A 16978-nucleotide genomic window follows, 5' to 3' on the forward strand; every position below is an offset into this window, starting at 1 on the left:
GCTTTTTTCTTAGTCTGGTCTAATAGCTAGTAATTCATTTCGCAAAGAGATGCATCAGAAGATATAGAGGAGTTGTTTTTAAACAATGTCGCTCTCAACCAAATGTTCTTCCGTTCCCTTGAAAAAGAAAAGTCATCTCATCACACTTACATTGCAAGAGTATTTGGTTGTCTTTCTTTACTCTTGGTTTAATTTTAAAAAAGTGAATATTTTATGTGCTATATTTAACGACCGCACAAGAAAAAAAAAACAAATTACAAAAATACATACATAATAAATAAGATCTGCATTTCTCTCTTACTCTCCACTCTCTGTACAGAAAGCACTAGGCGGTCTATTACAAATCATAACTAAGTGGCGGTCACCTGATTGGCAAAACGTTATAGATGGCAAACATTAGGAAAAGGTAATAGAGAATGTTCTGGTAGTAACAACAGACAGCAATACCACAGGCACAGATAAAGGGATGGGGAAAAATGGCCACTGTCCTCCGCGAATTGTAGGCACTTACTACATAAGACAATAACGAATTTTTATTGCAAATTATGATTTGGTATTTGGAAGTCTGGGACAATCTGTTATCTAATGACTGTGTCAAGATCACGGTGGGCTTGCTTGGACAATCAGTATCCCCTTTATTTTAATATTTTAACACACATACTCACTTGCAATCAAGTAAGTCATTTCATAATTTTAAAAAAATATTTTTTTTACTAATTGAGAAACCACGTCTGACCTAATTGTTAAATAAAGGGACATTATTAAAATGAACAAGAAGTATAAAATGTTAAATGGATTTACTTCCCTTTATTTTTTAAACCGATTTATTTTTTCTCCGACTTATTATAGATAAGGCCGCGACAAGGTGAGAAATATCATTAAAAAAAACTTTCTTAAACAAAATTTTCTTTATATATTTTAATATGTAATTTTAAAAAAATAATTGAAAAAATGTAATTAAAATTTTTGAAACACTCATTAATTTTGTTGCAAACAGTAGAATAGAAGTATGTGTAGGCAAGTGAGTATAGAGTTTGTTCAAAATCTTTAGAGCTCGACAGACATAAATGAAGAATAGATCTAAAATGCCTAGACTCAACTTCAATGTCCACCAACTATATCAAACTGTGTAATTACTAAATGTTTACATAGCACTTGGATTTTATAGCCAAACTAATTGTGAGTTGTTTAAGTAGACATTTGTCTGAATTGTTCTCTAACACAGCACAATGGCCGGGGACACACAATTTCCCACTTAATTATCACCGCTGAAAGTCAGCCCAAAGAATGGCATTTTAATTAAAAAATTATAATTACTTCCTGAACCTATATGACCTTGGGGTCAAAGTACCTTAAGAAGGTGTAACTGTCAACTTTAAGCCAGGCAGATTAATAAACGAAGCCCAGAGAACCGGCGTGCTTGCGCTATCGGCTACGCCAGTTCTGCCAGACACGGTAATCGAAGATCTCGTCGATTGGAAATTCTGTCTCGCGCCATTGTTCCACTAATCGCGTTCATTGCTGTACCTTGTAGAGCTTTCGAATAACGAACCTTTCAGGCGTGGCCAGTGCGTGTCTGTGTACAGACGATATACATCAGTATTGAATAGCTGGAAAGCATGAGTTTTACTAGCGATATTTGTTTTAGTTGACAACAAGGTCTTATCAATGCTGGGCATTTTGTAAGACATTAGGGAAGCATGTGGACGAAATGCCATATAGAAATTGTATGTTCACGTCTGCTGGATATAGAGCAGACGAGCTCATCTATGATGTGAAATAATCTGATAGATCTGAGACAGCACAAGGTAGGTTAAAGTTAGTCAACATTTGGAATTTTTCTCGATAAATTGTAAGCTGTGTAATATCTTCTTTGTTGAGTTTTCTATTGTTAAGATTCAGTTTACATTATTTAAACGGCAAAATAAAGAAACATAAAAAGGTATATATGCGTATAGAGAAATGAGGGGGTTGATTTAAAACAAAAAAGAAAATGGAAAGTGAAGGCTTGGAAGAGATGTTGAAGTAAGGAGCAAAACTAAACAATGTCAAGGACGCCTAAGTGAGCGGTCACTGTGGGGTTTTTATTATTATTTATTATTATTATAAAAATCTCTTTGTAGTACGAGGAAAGATGTTAGAATTTTTATGTTATAGTGATCTTCAAAGTTCTCATAAATTTTCGCAAAGGTTTAAAAAAACAAAAAAGCCTTTTTCAAGATATCTATACAGCGAATACACTAAAAAGTTAACTATTTATAGTTACTTTCCATAAATTCAAATTTCCAATTGTAGATGTTAAATATATATTCTTTTTTTTTTTACTTATATTAAAAAACTGTTCATACGCCCTGTGTTAATTGGTTGTTATGAGTAATAGTAATTGTGTTTGTGTGAGTGTGTGTGTGTGTGTCTGTGCACATGTGTCTGTTAACTTTGTAGTAGGAAACTGTCCTACATATGAATGTGAACATTGTTTGTTTGCTAAGCTTATGTCAACTCTGTCTGTCCGGTACAAATTTTGAACACGTTATTTCTACACTTGCCATTCAATTCACAATTATTTATTGTTCCTAACAAGACAAAAATCACTGAAAAAAAATTAACCGCGTAATTCATTAAATAGTTGTCATTAATTAATTTTGTTTGATATCGACAATGGGAAATAAATTTTGCAGTACTGAGATATATGCTGTAAATGTGTAGCTCATCATTTCTCATTCAATTTATCTTTTGTCTTCTTCTTCATTCTCACATTACATGTTGGAGGGTTCAGATCAGTAATCTTATATCTGAGATGAACTGCGCAGTGGTCTCCAGATCAGGCAGTTCTCCGTATAGTTTTCGTTCTATAGGAAGGTTTTGAGGCCAGAGTCTTGTTCGGGCCTCTTGAAAATATTTCTTGTAATAAAGAGGGCTAGTTACCCTACCTTGTAGAAAAAACGCTAGCTTCAGAAACACCAAACAGCAATGCTTTATTATTACAAGAAGTCTTTCCGTGACCGCCCACCATGAAGTTCTTCTATTACAAGTCAGTTCATTTCTAGATAAGACGTGCACAAAATGTTTACGTGTGTCTATTTCTTTATTCAACTCTTTACTGAATGCCAAGAAAAACATTTCAATTTAATTTTAAAATGATAATATTGTGAAAAAAAAATATGAAGGTCAAACTAAAGTTTTGACTGTGTAGTCAGTTGGTAATTACATCAACTTCCAAATTTTTTAGAAACATCGTTAGAGCCAGATTGTCCAGATGCCATTGTCCAATCTTTTCCACCCATGAAGAGTTGGCAAGCTAATGAGAGAAACTGTAACACAAAAATTTCTCTGATAGTAATACTTGAAGATAGATCTATATCTTGTTAAGTAACCCTTTCAAAACTAATCCAACCTCAAGACCTGAATGATAGTGATGCTGGGAAATGTTCACTTTTTAAAATAAAATAGTTGCTCAGAGACATGAGCTGCCAAAGAAGCTAATTTTATCTGGAAAGAGAATAATTATACAATTCTAGATAGCCATTTGTAAATCCAAACATTATTAGTATTTTAAAGGGGAACATGTCATTATTTAGAGATTTCCTAATGAACATAAATTTAAAATGTCCTACATCTGTGGCATTTTACGTTCCGAGGTGAAACAGTCTCCCTTTGCAGCTTCTTGTGTGACTAAAGATGCCAATCCTTGATACACAGCAGTGGTCACAAGTTGGGCATATGTAATTACCAGGCTCAGTTGAATTTTCACCCTTCTTTCCACTACTGTTGTGTATGGCATCTGCTATCCGTGACCCTTCCTTTATGCTCTCTCTCCATGTAGATCTGTCCAGTGCTACTTTTTTCCAGCTGCTAGTGTCGATTTTGAAGAGCTTCATGTTGCGTTTGCATACATCTGTATAACGTAAAAGTGGGCGACCAACGGCTCTCCTGCCTTCTATTAGATTGTCATGCAGAATGTCTTGTGGAAGTCGACCTACTGGCATTCTACGAACGTAGCCAAGCCAAAAAGTCGTCTGCTGCTGATAACACAGCGGATGTCCTGGAACCCTGCTCTACGTAAAAATTAAAATATTGTACACGTTTCTTAACTATTAGCTTTCCGAGGGAAAAAAACAAGAGGCAAAATGAATAATTACGTTGTGGTTTTTTTTTTGGGTAGGGGGTGGTGGGGAGAAGGAAGTTTTTCCAAAGCTGCAAAATTTTTTAACTGGCAAAGTATCAAATACCTGACAGCTTTCAAACTTTTACAAAGTCTGCGGCACATAATTGGCCTACTACATTTAAAACCCAAAGAGAAAGCTACCGCGAAAGAAAGGTGCAGTTGACAATAAAGTAATTAATCCGGCAGAAAATTGCTTTGACTGAGTTGGATATGACAAATTTTGTAGGTCACAACTGGGTCTGTCTAGTCTAAGAGAATACTACATAGACTCAAAGCCAATGGCGAGGGCCGCGGGACACAGTTGAGGTCAAAAGTAAAGCCCTTGCCGAAGACAGGCGAATAATACTAAAAGAAAACCTAAATAGACCACCGATGGACAGCGGCTTTGTCTGCATTGTAGTTTTTTTTATATGTAACAAGGTATGAAGGTTTACGTAGCCATGTGAAGCACTGAACTTAACCTAAATTTTCGGACTCCAAGACTTCCTCGTTATTAGATGACAATGTAAACGCCCACATAGAATTCGATGGTTTTAAAGTTAGTGTGTTCAGCCTAAGCCATAACTTCCGAGTTGGTATATAAAAGCTCAATGATACTATTACATTTCGCTACACATTCGCTACAGCGAACCACTCTGTGCGTAAGTCACACTGTATGTTTGCCGTCATCGATACATTCATAGTGTCATATGTCATGACATAAATATGTCAGCGTATTGAACACTCTGACCAGGTAGCCGTCAACTGAGGTAGTCAGGAAGGCAAATCAACAGCCCCATTATTTGTGAATCTATTTCGGTTCACTTTCTCCACTAAGCGAAGCGCGCTATACTGAAAGCAAGAGATAAAATATACGATGGCTGCAAAAGAGAGAGAGAAGGAGGGGGGGGGAAGAGAGAGACAGACAGAGAGGGGGGACGAGAGAGCGAAACATTTTGACTGTAACAATAAATGAAAACACAAAACGGATCAATATTTTAAAGTTAGTATTTTGTGTCGAGCATAAAGGAGGACGGCGTAACAGAAGTCCCCCCCACACACACACACACCGGTAAGCGCTAGAAAGATCAACTAAGGCACCATTTTGCGCTCACTAACATTTACGAAGATAGACGGCAGAAGATGGCCTCTAAAAGAGACAGAGAGCCCTCACAAAAGACTTGGGACAGACATTGGAGGTCCAGAGGAAGGCCCTTGTATAAGACAGGCGCACAAGACGTAAAGAGAACTTAAATAGACCCCCGATCGCAACTAGTTAGCGTATCCACCTGGAGCACTGCACTCATCCTTAATATTCGGAATAGAAGACACTGCCTCTATTATTATTATTATTATTATTATTATTATTATTATTATTATATACGTACGAGCTACAAATCAGTAGATCTCAATTTTCTCATACTTTCTTCCGTGTAACTCTTTAAAACAAAACATTTATAGCATCCCTAAGTCCAACCTCAAAAAGGCAGCTGATCTACGTTCTGGACACATGAAACCTTCATTAACATCTACTTTAAAAAAAACAACTACAACATTTGTTCATTTTTTTTTAACATAAGTTAGGAGCGTTTCTCCAAAACATGTAAATTATCATGTCCTAGAGTCGTCCTAGGGTCCTAGACCAACCATCTCCAGAGCGGCTGATATGATGGCGGATAGATTTCGAAACTGGGACGTTTGTGGAGACAGTCCGAAGAGAATACTGCACACCACAGGGTAGTTATGCTGATCCTTAGAAATGAATAATCGTTGTAACATATGCATTTGTCTGTCCCTTGGTCTGTCGACCGTCTCTCTCTCTCTTCCTCTCTGTCTTTTGCAATGATTAGGATCTCTTTCAATAACTGCCATATCCGTTCCATGCTATAATCTTCCCATCACTACTTTGTCCTGCGGAAGGGTGTGTGCGATTGGGAAGGATCTAGTGAAACGATAGTACAGCTTAGCTTGACCATGCACAGTCATCGGAATGTCATCATGTGGCCAAATTATCATTGTTATCTTGTTTCGGATTTCATCGTTTATGATGCAGTCTTTGTATGCGATAACTAAGAGTCTTCTACACCATTTCAATTTCATGGTTAGTCTCTTCCACGTTTTTACAGATATCTAAATCTCAGTATTGTAAAACAGTGTTTCCGATATTTGATTAGTAGATCTTCGAGCTGTTTTAAAACAGCTTTTGACACCAAAGTCTGCTGGAGTGCTGTGTCTACATACCACGTACAAGTAACTTATTTCAATCCCACTGTAATAAGGACATTGCAGTGCAGCAACAAAATAGTGTCAAGAAAGTTGATTTATACGGACCTACGTATTAGTTTATATTGTAGATTAATATTGTTGTGGCTCTTCCGCCGTGTCAAATACAAACAATGAAATAAACAGGAGGTAACCTTCAAACTCCGGCGAAATGCCAAAACAATCAAGATAGGTAGTCGACACTAGTGTTAAAATAGGAAAATACTTAATCCTCAAGAAGGGACCCGTCTAATGTCCTCGGTTACTAGCCGTCTGGATATAACTTCTTATTTTCACTGCTCTAATGAAAAACGTCTTGTTGATAGTGTCGAATAGAGCGTTCTTACTTTTTAACAAACTCTACGTCATCGTCGCTAAATAAAACTTTCCCCCTATTCCCGAAACAAATAACTAAATCCTAATCATGTTATAACAATATACATTATACCTTGAATCTTTAGATTTTAGAAAATATACTTTGAGTATTTTCTACGCTTGAATGAATGGCACATAATTTTTGTAAAAAAACAAGATTCTCCATCAGATTCTGAAATCTGAGTAAGAATAGCAGCTAGACAAATAATATATAAAATTATAATTTAGCCTACTGTAATACGCGTAACTGATACTTATGTCACTATGTGTTAATTTTTTTTTCCTATGAAATAAAGACTTTTCCATAATACAGCTAATAATATATATAGTGACAGGCACATACATTGACTTTTGTATTTGTTATTCTGAATTCCTCTAGACCTCTATATCCTGTTACCATGTTCAATCCTTAAGTTTAAAGTAACTATTATTCTGATCGAAATTTTCAAAAAAAAATCTTTAGTTTTGATCCTAACTATAATATAGACACCTAATCCCGGATTCTACCCATACTATTATACTTAAACCCAGTCTTAACCTCTCTAAAGCCTCGAGGTCCTCTAATACTAGCTCTAGGATATAGGAAGCCTTGCCATATCATTAAACCTTGAAGTCTATCCATTGACCGAAACAACTCATTGTTTACTGGACGGCTTTGTTCAGTGAAACATGACCCGTGGGACGTGTTGACCAAACATACCTGGGTCTTTGAACAGGTCAAACCAATGTGACGGATACTAATAATTCACGGGGTAAAGAAAATATGTTAGGGGATCGTTACTATGCGGCCCTTTATTGTAAGTTTTTTTTTTAAATGTGAAAAAAAATGTAGGGATGTTAAATGGGAGTATCTCAATAAATACAAACCATCTCCAATAATATGTCAATCTCCAATAATATGTCAATCTCCAATAATATGTCAATCTCCAATAATATGTCAATCTCCAATAATATGTCAATCTCCAATAATATGTCAATCTCCAATAATATGTCAATCTCCTCACTATTTGCTTTCCCCCTTTTTTTTTTATTTCACAAGCATTTGCACCATTCCACACCACACGGCGTACTTGCGCTTTTAACTTTTGGCCAACTTCCACCCATGAAGAGAACTTAACCCAATATTAAGGATGAAAAAAAAAAAAAGAATGTTTGGTCACATTATGTCTCTTGACATATTGAGTACTCAGTTGAGCGTAATCATCTTTTTTTTTTTTTTTTTGAAGTAACGTCTGTATTGTATAAGATAAGAAGATAAAATAAGATGAGTTTGAAGGAAGAGGTGAAGGGATGTCAATGTCTTTCTATGTCCAAAAGTCGACACTCATTATGTTTGCCAAAAAAAATGTGATGCTTCAAAGTAATTAAAAATAAAGTTATTTCAAAGAGCCATCGACCAGTCAGTCACAACGTTGTTTCTCCCCACCCCCTTGATCCGATGGTCATTGCGTAGGACTGAATCGAAAATCAATAGCTCTGTGAGTGAATGTTCACGCTCCACTTCACATGGGAAATTAAACAATATTTTATTTTCGCCTACCACTTTCATTTCGCATTTCATTAGCTCAAAGGATTTGCCTCAGAAGGATCTTTCCATTTTGATGTGAATGTAGTGATAACATTTTTCCAGATTAAGGTTAATCTTAGATATTTTAGAGCATCCCTAAAACATCATTCACGTCTTATTAAGTCCCTGAGAATTTAACGACTGTTAAACATTGCCCTGGCTAGATAGCACTCTCTTTAATCGTCTGCCATAGAAACAATTGACGCTTTTTTTAAATCGTCTTCATGGACCGACTGGCTTACAATGGAAATTCTACTACAGAGCTTTAATTTTGGATAAAGAATTTTTTTTAGATCAAAATAATAAAAATTATTTTAAAATAATGGTAGCGTTTTTCCTTTTTTTTTTTTTAGCAATTAACAGCAGATCAGGGCAATTAAAATCTACCGTTTTGTAGGTCAAAATAGGCTTATCCCAGTACAGCGGATGTTCAGTAGATTGGTGAACTTGTTGTAACGAGTATTTCTAATAAGTCTGAGAATTTTTACCTATCAAAGTATGTGTCGAAGCCAAGTGTTAGTGTATTAACTTTGCTACTTGGTTATGGTGACCTAGGTAGGCAGATTCTGATAGGGTTGAACATTATTATTATTATTATTATGGAAATTGATAAATTTTCATTCTCTGGCACTGCCAGGGTCGAGTTACCTTAGATCGAAAAAAAATTCAATGTAGTCCCCTAAACAATGTCCACATAGAGATAATGTTCTGATGGTGTTGCAGGTCTGCAGCAGCACTGTGCTTGAAAGGTAATAAGTATCCTCTTAGGAATGTTTAGGGCTTCGAATGTGTTTGGGAGGTCAGTCGTCACTATCCCCTAGATTTATATATCTACATGGTATATTATCTTTTTTCTTATCGTTATTATTATTATTATTATTATTGTCGTTTAAGAGTAAACAATTGTAGTCCATAAACAAAGAAAGGTTCTCTGTGTGTTTCACTACATTGAACATTAAGGTCAGTAATGTTGCGTTTAAATAAAAATCGTAAAATTCCCAAGCTTCTGTTACAAGTATTATCAAAGTGTTATTGTAACCCAGATCTTCAATTGAAAATATAGAAGTCAATCCAATATTTTGAGTGCGTTGAAAGCCAACAGACTTCGAGTCTTTTCTTTTGTTTTGCTTGTAACTAACAACTTAGAGTGGATGTAAATAAATGAACAAATTAAAACCCTCCCAGCTCTTTTTTTTTTCTTTCTTTCCCTAGCCAGGCCAACGAAAAATCAATAGTGACAATATATCAATTTTACTTTTTTTTTCTTTTAATATCATTGATAAGTAACTTGACAGTTCTTTTATACAAGGGAAATAAGTTGACAAGGCTTTTATACAAGGGAAACAACTTGACAGTCATACTGACATTGTGGTAGCAATGAGTGATAAAAAAAGTAATAAAATTAGAAATATTTTCATAAGCCAGACAACTGTGGCCTGAGAGTTTTCAATATGTATTCTTTGGTTTGCAATAGCACTGCCATCTGACTTTTAACTCGATATGTATGTGACGTTGATAATTGATATCCAAAGAGCTCTTTGCTTTCGACGCTCCTCAAAATGCAAAATACCGATTTGTGTAATGGAATCTTGTGTGCATTCAATGTTTGCATGTAAATTTAATCCTTTGAAACCAAAGGTCAAATGTATGATCTAGTATGGGACTTTGTGCTGTTAGCTTTACAAACGTTCAATTACGGTAGTTTAAGATATAAGAGCATAATGTATTGAAATGGTGAAAAGCCGTGTATAGGCCTACAGTGTGGCTTAGCTACAAGATAAGCTGACGTATTGGAAACATGTAAACTATATTGAATGACGCCGAGGAGCTCAGATTTTTTCAATGGTCAAACTCAAAGTTAGTCCACATTTACTTGGTTCACTACTTGTTTTCAAGCTTCCAGTGGAAAGTAGGCTACACCATGGGCTACTTGGGCTACACCATGGGCTACACTGATATGAAATGTACAAAGGCCTAATGTAACTTAAATTAGATCTATATAGGAGATTTTCATTTATAGAGGCAAATCCATAAACAGCAAATCTTGTTGGTGTATCCTATGTGCAGAATAAGGCAGTACGGACATGCTGCTATCTACGTTTATAAGCTTTTAATATTTTCACTATTTCTGGAGAGTTATTTCTCATTCTCATTCCTTGAAACACAAAATTATTTTCTAATATTTAGTTAGCGAGTGATTTTTCACAATGACTTCCTTAACAGTGTCTATTTCTTTCAAAATCTCTACCAATCCAGTTTTCATTTTTCCTATATAATAATTTAATATTTTTTTTATAAAGCGCTGTTCAACAAATTGTAGGGTTCAAGGCGCTGTGATAACATTTAAAACATAAACATGATTGCTAAAATGACAAACTAATCCAAAAACGTTTTAAACAGGTAGCTCTTGATGTTCTTCATTGTAGTGTAGCATGTTGTCTGAGATCAATGGGGAGTGAGTTACAAACCTTTGGGCCGTGCACAGAGAAAGCCCGCAGACTCGCGCAGACCGTAGCTTTTGAGGGAGAAACGTGGCACCTCTAGAAGCGTTGAGTCCATTGAGCGCAAGGTTCTCTGAGGGACATATGGAGTGATCAGTTCGTTAAGGTACAAGGGCATTTCTTTGTTATAGATACACTGATGAAAAAGTGTGGCCATCTTGTAATCGATTCTCGCTTTCACAGGAAGCAAGAGAGTAGTGGCAGAAGGATTATTCCTATGCTTTTCTTTAGAGTTTCCTTTTATCGCCACCAGAGTTCTCCAAAGCCTTTTCTCTGTTTGTTTTTCTTTCATGTTTTATGGCTGAGTGCTAAAGCGCTTGGCTTCCGAACCGAGGGTCCCTGGTTTGAATCCCGGTGAGACTGGGATTTTAATTTCGGGATCTTTACGATGTCCCTGAGTCCGCCCAGCTCTAATGGGTACCTAATATTGGGGGAAAATAAAGGCGGTTAGTCGTTGTGGTGGTCACGTGACTCGCTCGCTAACTTTGGGTCACAGATACTGATGACCTCTACATCTTCTGTTCCATAGATCGCACGGTATTCCTTAAAGAAAGTAAACATAATCTTAAAATCAAAGTATGTATTCAAACAAAAAACAACAACAATTACTGTGATTATCCTTTCGTATGAAAATCTCTAATAATGTAAATAAACCTGCTCTGTTTTAGTTCATATAATTATTTATACATGAAATCGTAAATATAAAAAGAAGGGTGTGAACGGCATTTTGTTTTTGTTTTTTTACAAAGTCAAAAGGCAAAGGTCATTTAGTGTAGGCTAAACAGTCTAATGGGGGGTTTTTTAAACAAGGGGGGGAGGGGGTATGAGATACGTGAAAACTCCTTTGGATAGCCTTTAATGTAGCACGTAGACCTACATTTCTTTCTGGGTTTTTTTCTTCAACCAGCGCGCAGCGTTACCAAGCTACAATGTCCACACATAGAGGTCTAGTAAACAGTGCAAGTGTACAGGAGAGTATGGACACTGGCGGTCAAGATGGCGGAGAATCAGACGAGAAGAAAGTTGAGCTAACGTTGGAAAGAAAGAAAACTGTTCTGCAGGTCAGTGACAACATTGTTATTATAGATTGTTCGAAGAAGCGTTAAGCGATATTAGCGATATTAGTAGAAAATATAGAAGTGGGATGTGGATTCAATAATGAGCCTAGTTTACTTAAAAAGTACAAGTAACATTTAGAGTTTTATTTTACCTGACAAAACATTAATCAATTATAAAATCAATAATTAAGTCAACTAATTATTGATAATTAATTATTTTGTTTGATATCGAAAAAGGGAAATAACTTCTACATTATTGAGAGATCTAGATTTACGCGTTGAATTCTTTCTCTTAGATATGCTTTGCAATTTAAAAAAAAAAGTATTTTACATTTTGATTGTTTGTTTTTTTCTTAATTATACTTATTTTCGTTTAAAAATATTTTCTATTCTTTTTTTTTCTACGAAATAAATCTTTAAACGAACATTTTTTTTTCAAACAAAAATATATGTAGGCTGTTCACCAAGACAACCTTCACCTTCCGAAAGTGACCCTGGAAGTTGCCACCCCTGTCCCAGACGCCATCAAAGATGTTGAATTTGTCGATCACAACGATGATGACCAGGACGTTTCAGACGAGGATGAAGAAGACAGTCTCAGCGAGGACGACCCTGATGATGATAAGGATGCTCTTGAAGAAGATAAACCAGAATCGAAAGGAGAGAATGAACTTGACGATGAAGAGAGAACGGAAATGACGTCAGCAGAGAAACGCGTGAGTTCCACGTGACATTAAATGATCATCAATTGAGATGTATATTTTTTTTTTCGTTAATGCTGTTTTGTTGTTAATGTAAAATTATAAATCTTTTTTTTTAAACCAACATGACGTTTTAACAGACAAAGCCTCAGCCTGTGATGACTTGCCTATTAGTTTAAATTTAAAATGTTTCATTTTAAAAAAAAAAACGTATTTAAACGATAATCTTCTTTTTCTGTTTATTTTTCCGGCCAAAAATATTAGTCAATGTAGACAAGTTCTGAAGAGTGAGAAACTTAGTGTTAAAACATTTGAGTTTAAACTAAGGTGACATTGGACACTAAAGTGTGTAGATACTGCAACACAACCAAATAAAGAAAAGAATTTCTTTTTAAAAAGACACTTTTTTCTTTGTTGTGGCAAGTTTTTGATCTAACTTCAAGGAGCCAGTACAATCGCAGGTGTTAAGGCATCAAAGAAATGTTTAATTACAAAAAAAAATATTGTTAAATAAAAGCTTTATATATATATATATATATAAAATGAAGAATACATTGTTTACATGTATCTATAGGCGTTCCATATGAATATATAGCAATATCCAAAATACAAGTTCAAACATAAGATGTTATTAATTTTTACTGATACTTTCAATTCGTTCCCATTTATTTTCTGACGCCATAGTGGCTCATGATGTCTTTTAATTATCTTTTATCATTTTCCAGTCTAAAAGCCCAGCCTTTAGAGTTTAAAAATATTTCATCATTCTAGCCCACACGCATTACATCATTTTTCTTTTTTTTTTTTCTAAACAAAGATTTACCCAGAACACACTCTAAGACTCGTTTCATGTCAATGTAAATAAAATTAATCATACAGACTTCACCGTTTTATTTCTATAACATTCTTTTCTTCACTAGGACATGTACGAAGCTGTTAAATCTGGAGATATTGACTGGCTGGAAGACTGTCTAGATAAAAGAAACTCTGATATCAACATGACATGGGTCAGTGCGGTGATGGCTCTTATTCCTCTTGTAGACTGTAATAGTGTCTTATTTGTGTGTGTTAACTGTTTATATATAAATCTATATAAATCTATATATACATTATTATAGAGCTATTTTGTGTGTGTGCGTGATTCATTGTTCCATATTTAACTCATATCGCATGATATTATTAGTTCAAAGAGAACATGCTGATGACCGCCATTAGGAATGAACAAGAGGAAATTGCCGAGTTCTTGTTGGACAATGGGGTAGATCACAGTTACACTGCATCTGTCGTGGTAAGAAAAACCTTGTCAACCATTTCTGCTTCCTATCATCACGGGAAATACTGTATTCCTCAAATATCTTCGGCCTCAAAAACAAGCCTTATTATTATTAATACAAGTTTTTAAAAGTATATATATTTTTTTTTACTATATTTTCTTAACCTTCACTAGAAAAGAAGTAGACCATTGCCAATAGAACCAGAATTAACTGATGTCATGAATGTTACCGGTGACTTTATTTTACTTTCAGAATTTGAAAGACACGCCTAAAGGAAAAATTTTGGAACGTTATGACGTAACATGTCGCCAGCTTGCTTACGATCACGGCATGCTAGGAATCGTTGAGATTATAGACATTCTTCAAGGAAACTTGTTCCCTTTCATTCGCCCAAATCCTAGAATTCCTCGCCTAAGGCGCCCAAAGCCACCCACGCCCTCATGCTCAGAGGGCAGCGGGAGCAGCAGCGAGGATGCCGACGTCAGCAGCGTTGCCGCGGAAGGGGCTGACGAGGATGAAGATGAAACCGAAATAAGGAAGCATAGGAAAAGGCGGCGAAGGAGAAAGAAGAGCGGAGTCAAAGGTGAAGATGTCAATGTCGTTATCGACTCTAATGAAGACGAAGCTGCAGCAAACGTAAGCGAGTATAATGTTGAACATTCAACTTCAAACGAGTCAGCAGAAAAGTGCAAAGAAAAACCTTCAAATATTTTCAAAGAGACATTGGGCTTTAAGCAGCCATCATCAAGTGTATCCAGCAAAGAAACTGGATATTTAATTTCTCCAAAAGGAAGTTCAGCTGTTGCGAACAAAGAGACTTACTCTGTCACCTTCAAGGAAGAACAGCCCGAAATAAAGGTTCGTTTAGTCAAACCAATGACCGGGTCCCCCAGCACAAAATCTTCCATGGGCGTCTCCCGAGCTCGAAACAACGTCCGGCGTGTGTCCGCCTTTGGAGGAAATTCAAGCATCGAGGAGCATCCAATGAAATGGAGAAAGATCTCCACAGTTGGCAGCTACTCACGGGAAAGCAAAAACTGGCATATCGAGCACATCCCCGGCCAAGAACACGTTGAAATCATCGACCTTCGTCCGACTTCCGCTCTGTCCTCCACCTCATTCTTGCCTTCTTCCACTCCACTTTACTTGTCCATGTCATCGCACAGAAATTCATTCGCTTCAGTGACAAGTGATCAGACCATCAGACGAACGTCAGAGGAAGTCTTCCCACTGAAAGTGAAACCGGAGAAGCCGTTGCCTAGCTACATGAAGTCAACTGCCAGTTCACTTACAAAAAAGAGGCTGAATCCGAGTTTTGTAAATTCATATGGCGCTCTAGACTTTCGTTGACATTGTGTTTATCATGTTACAGGTTGTTTTTTTTTTAATTTTGATTTCAAAAGATTATTAAAATATGCAAATGATTAGTTGCTGTTTTTGTTTCCAATTCAAAGTCGCTGCTGCAAGAGATTTTTAGAATGTCTCTCCTCTACTTTATCTACAACAACAATCTTGCCTTGTCCTCTCCTTTAAAATGCTTGATTGGCAGTTATCATTGAAACTAAAGTAAAATTTGCTAAATTGATCTCTTTTAAAAAAGCTCGTCCTGCAGGTTTAGGGCTAGGGGCCGAGTAGCCTGGTAATTTGTGGCCATTTTGAAGGCCTTCAAACTTGAATCTTTTAATATTTGACCTTATGAGCCTCCAGGCATTGGATTGACCAAGTTGATATCTCAGCTAGGGGAAGATGTAAGTGGTCGGCTGATGTGCTGGCCTTATATCACCCTCATTATACACATTCACTTGTCAAGTTCAAGTCTGTACCATAAAACTTGTTGTTGTTTTATATCCACTTGTACGTTTTCTACTAAAGGACAGGCATATTCATAGCTACAACTACTGGTGGAAGGCTGGGGAAAAGGTGGATGAGGGAGGGAAAGGAGGAACATGTGTATGCTTTGGGGGGGGGGTGTTAACTAATTATATTGTTAACGTAAATATTTATTTGCCTGATCGCTCCCTGAGTCTTTTTTTTCTTCAACCCTAACCCTCAATTAAAAAGAAAAATGACACTACTTCTTTGTTTTCATTTTTATGTTGGAGAGTTTTGACCAGTAGACCTCAATTTGAAACAAACTGCGCATTGGTTTCCAGATCTGGCAGCTCTCCATATAGTTTTTCTTCTATAGGAGGGTTTTGGGACCAGTGTCTTCTTCTTCGACAGAATAGGAAGCTTTGAAAGACGTGGTCGGCATTCTCTGCTGATGATCCACAAGGGCAAATCTCACTAGACCCTAGTTTTAGCTACCGGCACACGTCTCTTTCTGTTGTGTCTGGTACTGAGACGAAATATTTAGATGCTGGTCATGTCGGGAAAGTTGGCAAAAAGATTTCTTGATATTTGGGTGAGAGCTACTCTTTTTTTTTTTTTATTTCTTCAGTGTAGAGAGGAATTTCTTCTTCTCCCATCTTTACCCAATAGGTCAGCTTTTTCATTGCGTTCTATTTCAAAGTAGCCTGAGATTCATCAATGGGGCATACGTCCAGGGTAGACATAACCAAATCATTCAATAAATAAATAGCAAAATTATCATACTTAGATTTTTTAAAACACTCTCATCTTTGCATCAAATCCTACATATTAAACATTATGTATCTTTTTTTTTTTTTTTTGTAGGTCATACTCATTCTAGTTTATGTATGTATCTACTGATTCAGATTTTGTCCTAGAAATATGCAAAAGGTTCAAGACATCATCAGCTTAGTGAGGAGCTGGACCAGTTGGCTCAACCTTTTCCTGCTGTTGGCTCAAATGAAATATTCCAGTGTTTCCCATAATGCTTGTCTTCGAGTCCAAAGGTTAAAGAGGAGTGCAATATTTCATGTGGCTACACAGCCCCAGCTGCAACCTACATATTTTGCCACATCCAGGGTAGACATAACCATTGCCCATAAGTGATCAATATTCTCTTTTTGTCATCTGCTGTGTTTATAACAGAATCCAAGATGCTTGACTTCCTAATTCCTAATGAGCTTAAAAATAAAACCAAAACAAGTTTACCATTTAGAAAAAATTTTTTTTTGAGAAAACCCAGGA

At 36.2% G+C, this 16978-nt stretch overlaps 1 protein-coding gene across 2 annotated transcripts; it reads left to right on the forward strand.

The window, feature by feature from the left end:
* The first annotated feature begins 1418 nt into the window (after window positions 1-1418).
* On the forward strand, window positions 1419-15309 carry LOC106064060 (uncharacterized). 2 transcript variants are annotated; one of them, XM_056027814.1, is made up of 6 exons: window positions 1419-1808; window positions 11757-11910; window positions 12363-12623; window positions 13529-13615; window positions 13792-13896; window positions 14135-15309. In XM_056027814.1, the coding sequence occupies exons 2-6, from the start codon at window positions 11779-11781 to the stop codon at window positions 15230-15232; spliced, it is 1683 nt and encodes a 560-aa protein (XP_055883789.1). In that variant the 5' UTR covers window positions 1419-1808; window positions 11757-11778; the 3' UTR covers window positions 15233-15309. The 2 variants fall into 2 exon arrangements, with proteins under 2 accessions (XP_055883789.1, XP_055883790.1); XM_056027815.1 differs by lacking the exon at window positions 1419-1808 and adding an exon at window positions 10795-10955.
* Window positions 15310-16978: the final 1669 nt, after the last annotated feature.

The sequence above is a fragment of the Biomphalaria glabrata genome, chromosome 4, assembly GCF_947242115.1.
Source record: "Biomphalaria glabrata chromosome 4, xgBioGlab47.1, whole genome shotgun sequence".
Lineage (NCBI taxonomy): Eukaryota > Metazoa > Mollusca > Gastropoda > Planorbidae > Biomphalaria > Biomphalaria glabrata.

What these genes read in the sequence shown, in the direction of transcription:
- LOC106064060 (XM_056027814.1), top strand. Translation starts at nt 11,779, where the DNA reads ATGTCCACACATAGAGGTCTAGTAAACAGTGCAAGTGTACAGGAGAGT. An exon ending in GAAAGAAAACTGTTCTGCAG is followed by an intron (nt 11,911 to 12,362) that starts GTCAGTGACAAC and finishes AAATATATGTAG; the next exon opens with GCTGTTCACCAAGACAACCT. An exon ending in TGACGTCAGCAGAGAAACGC is followed by an intron (nt 12,624 to 13,528) that starts GTGAGTTCCACG and finishes TTTCTTCACTAG; the next exon opens with GACATGTACGAAGCTGTTAA.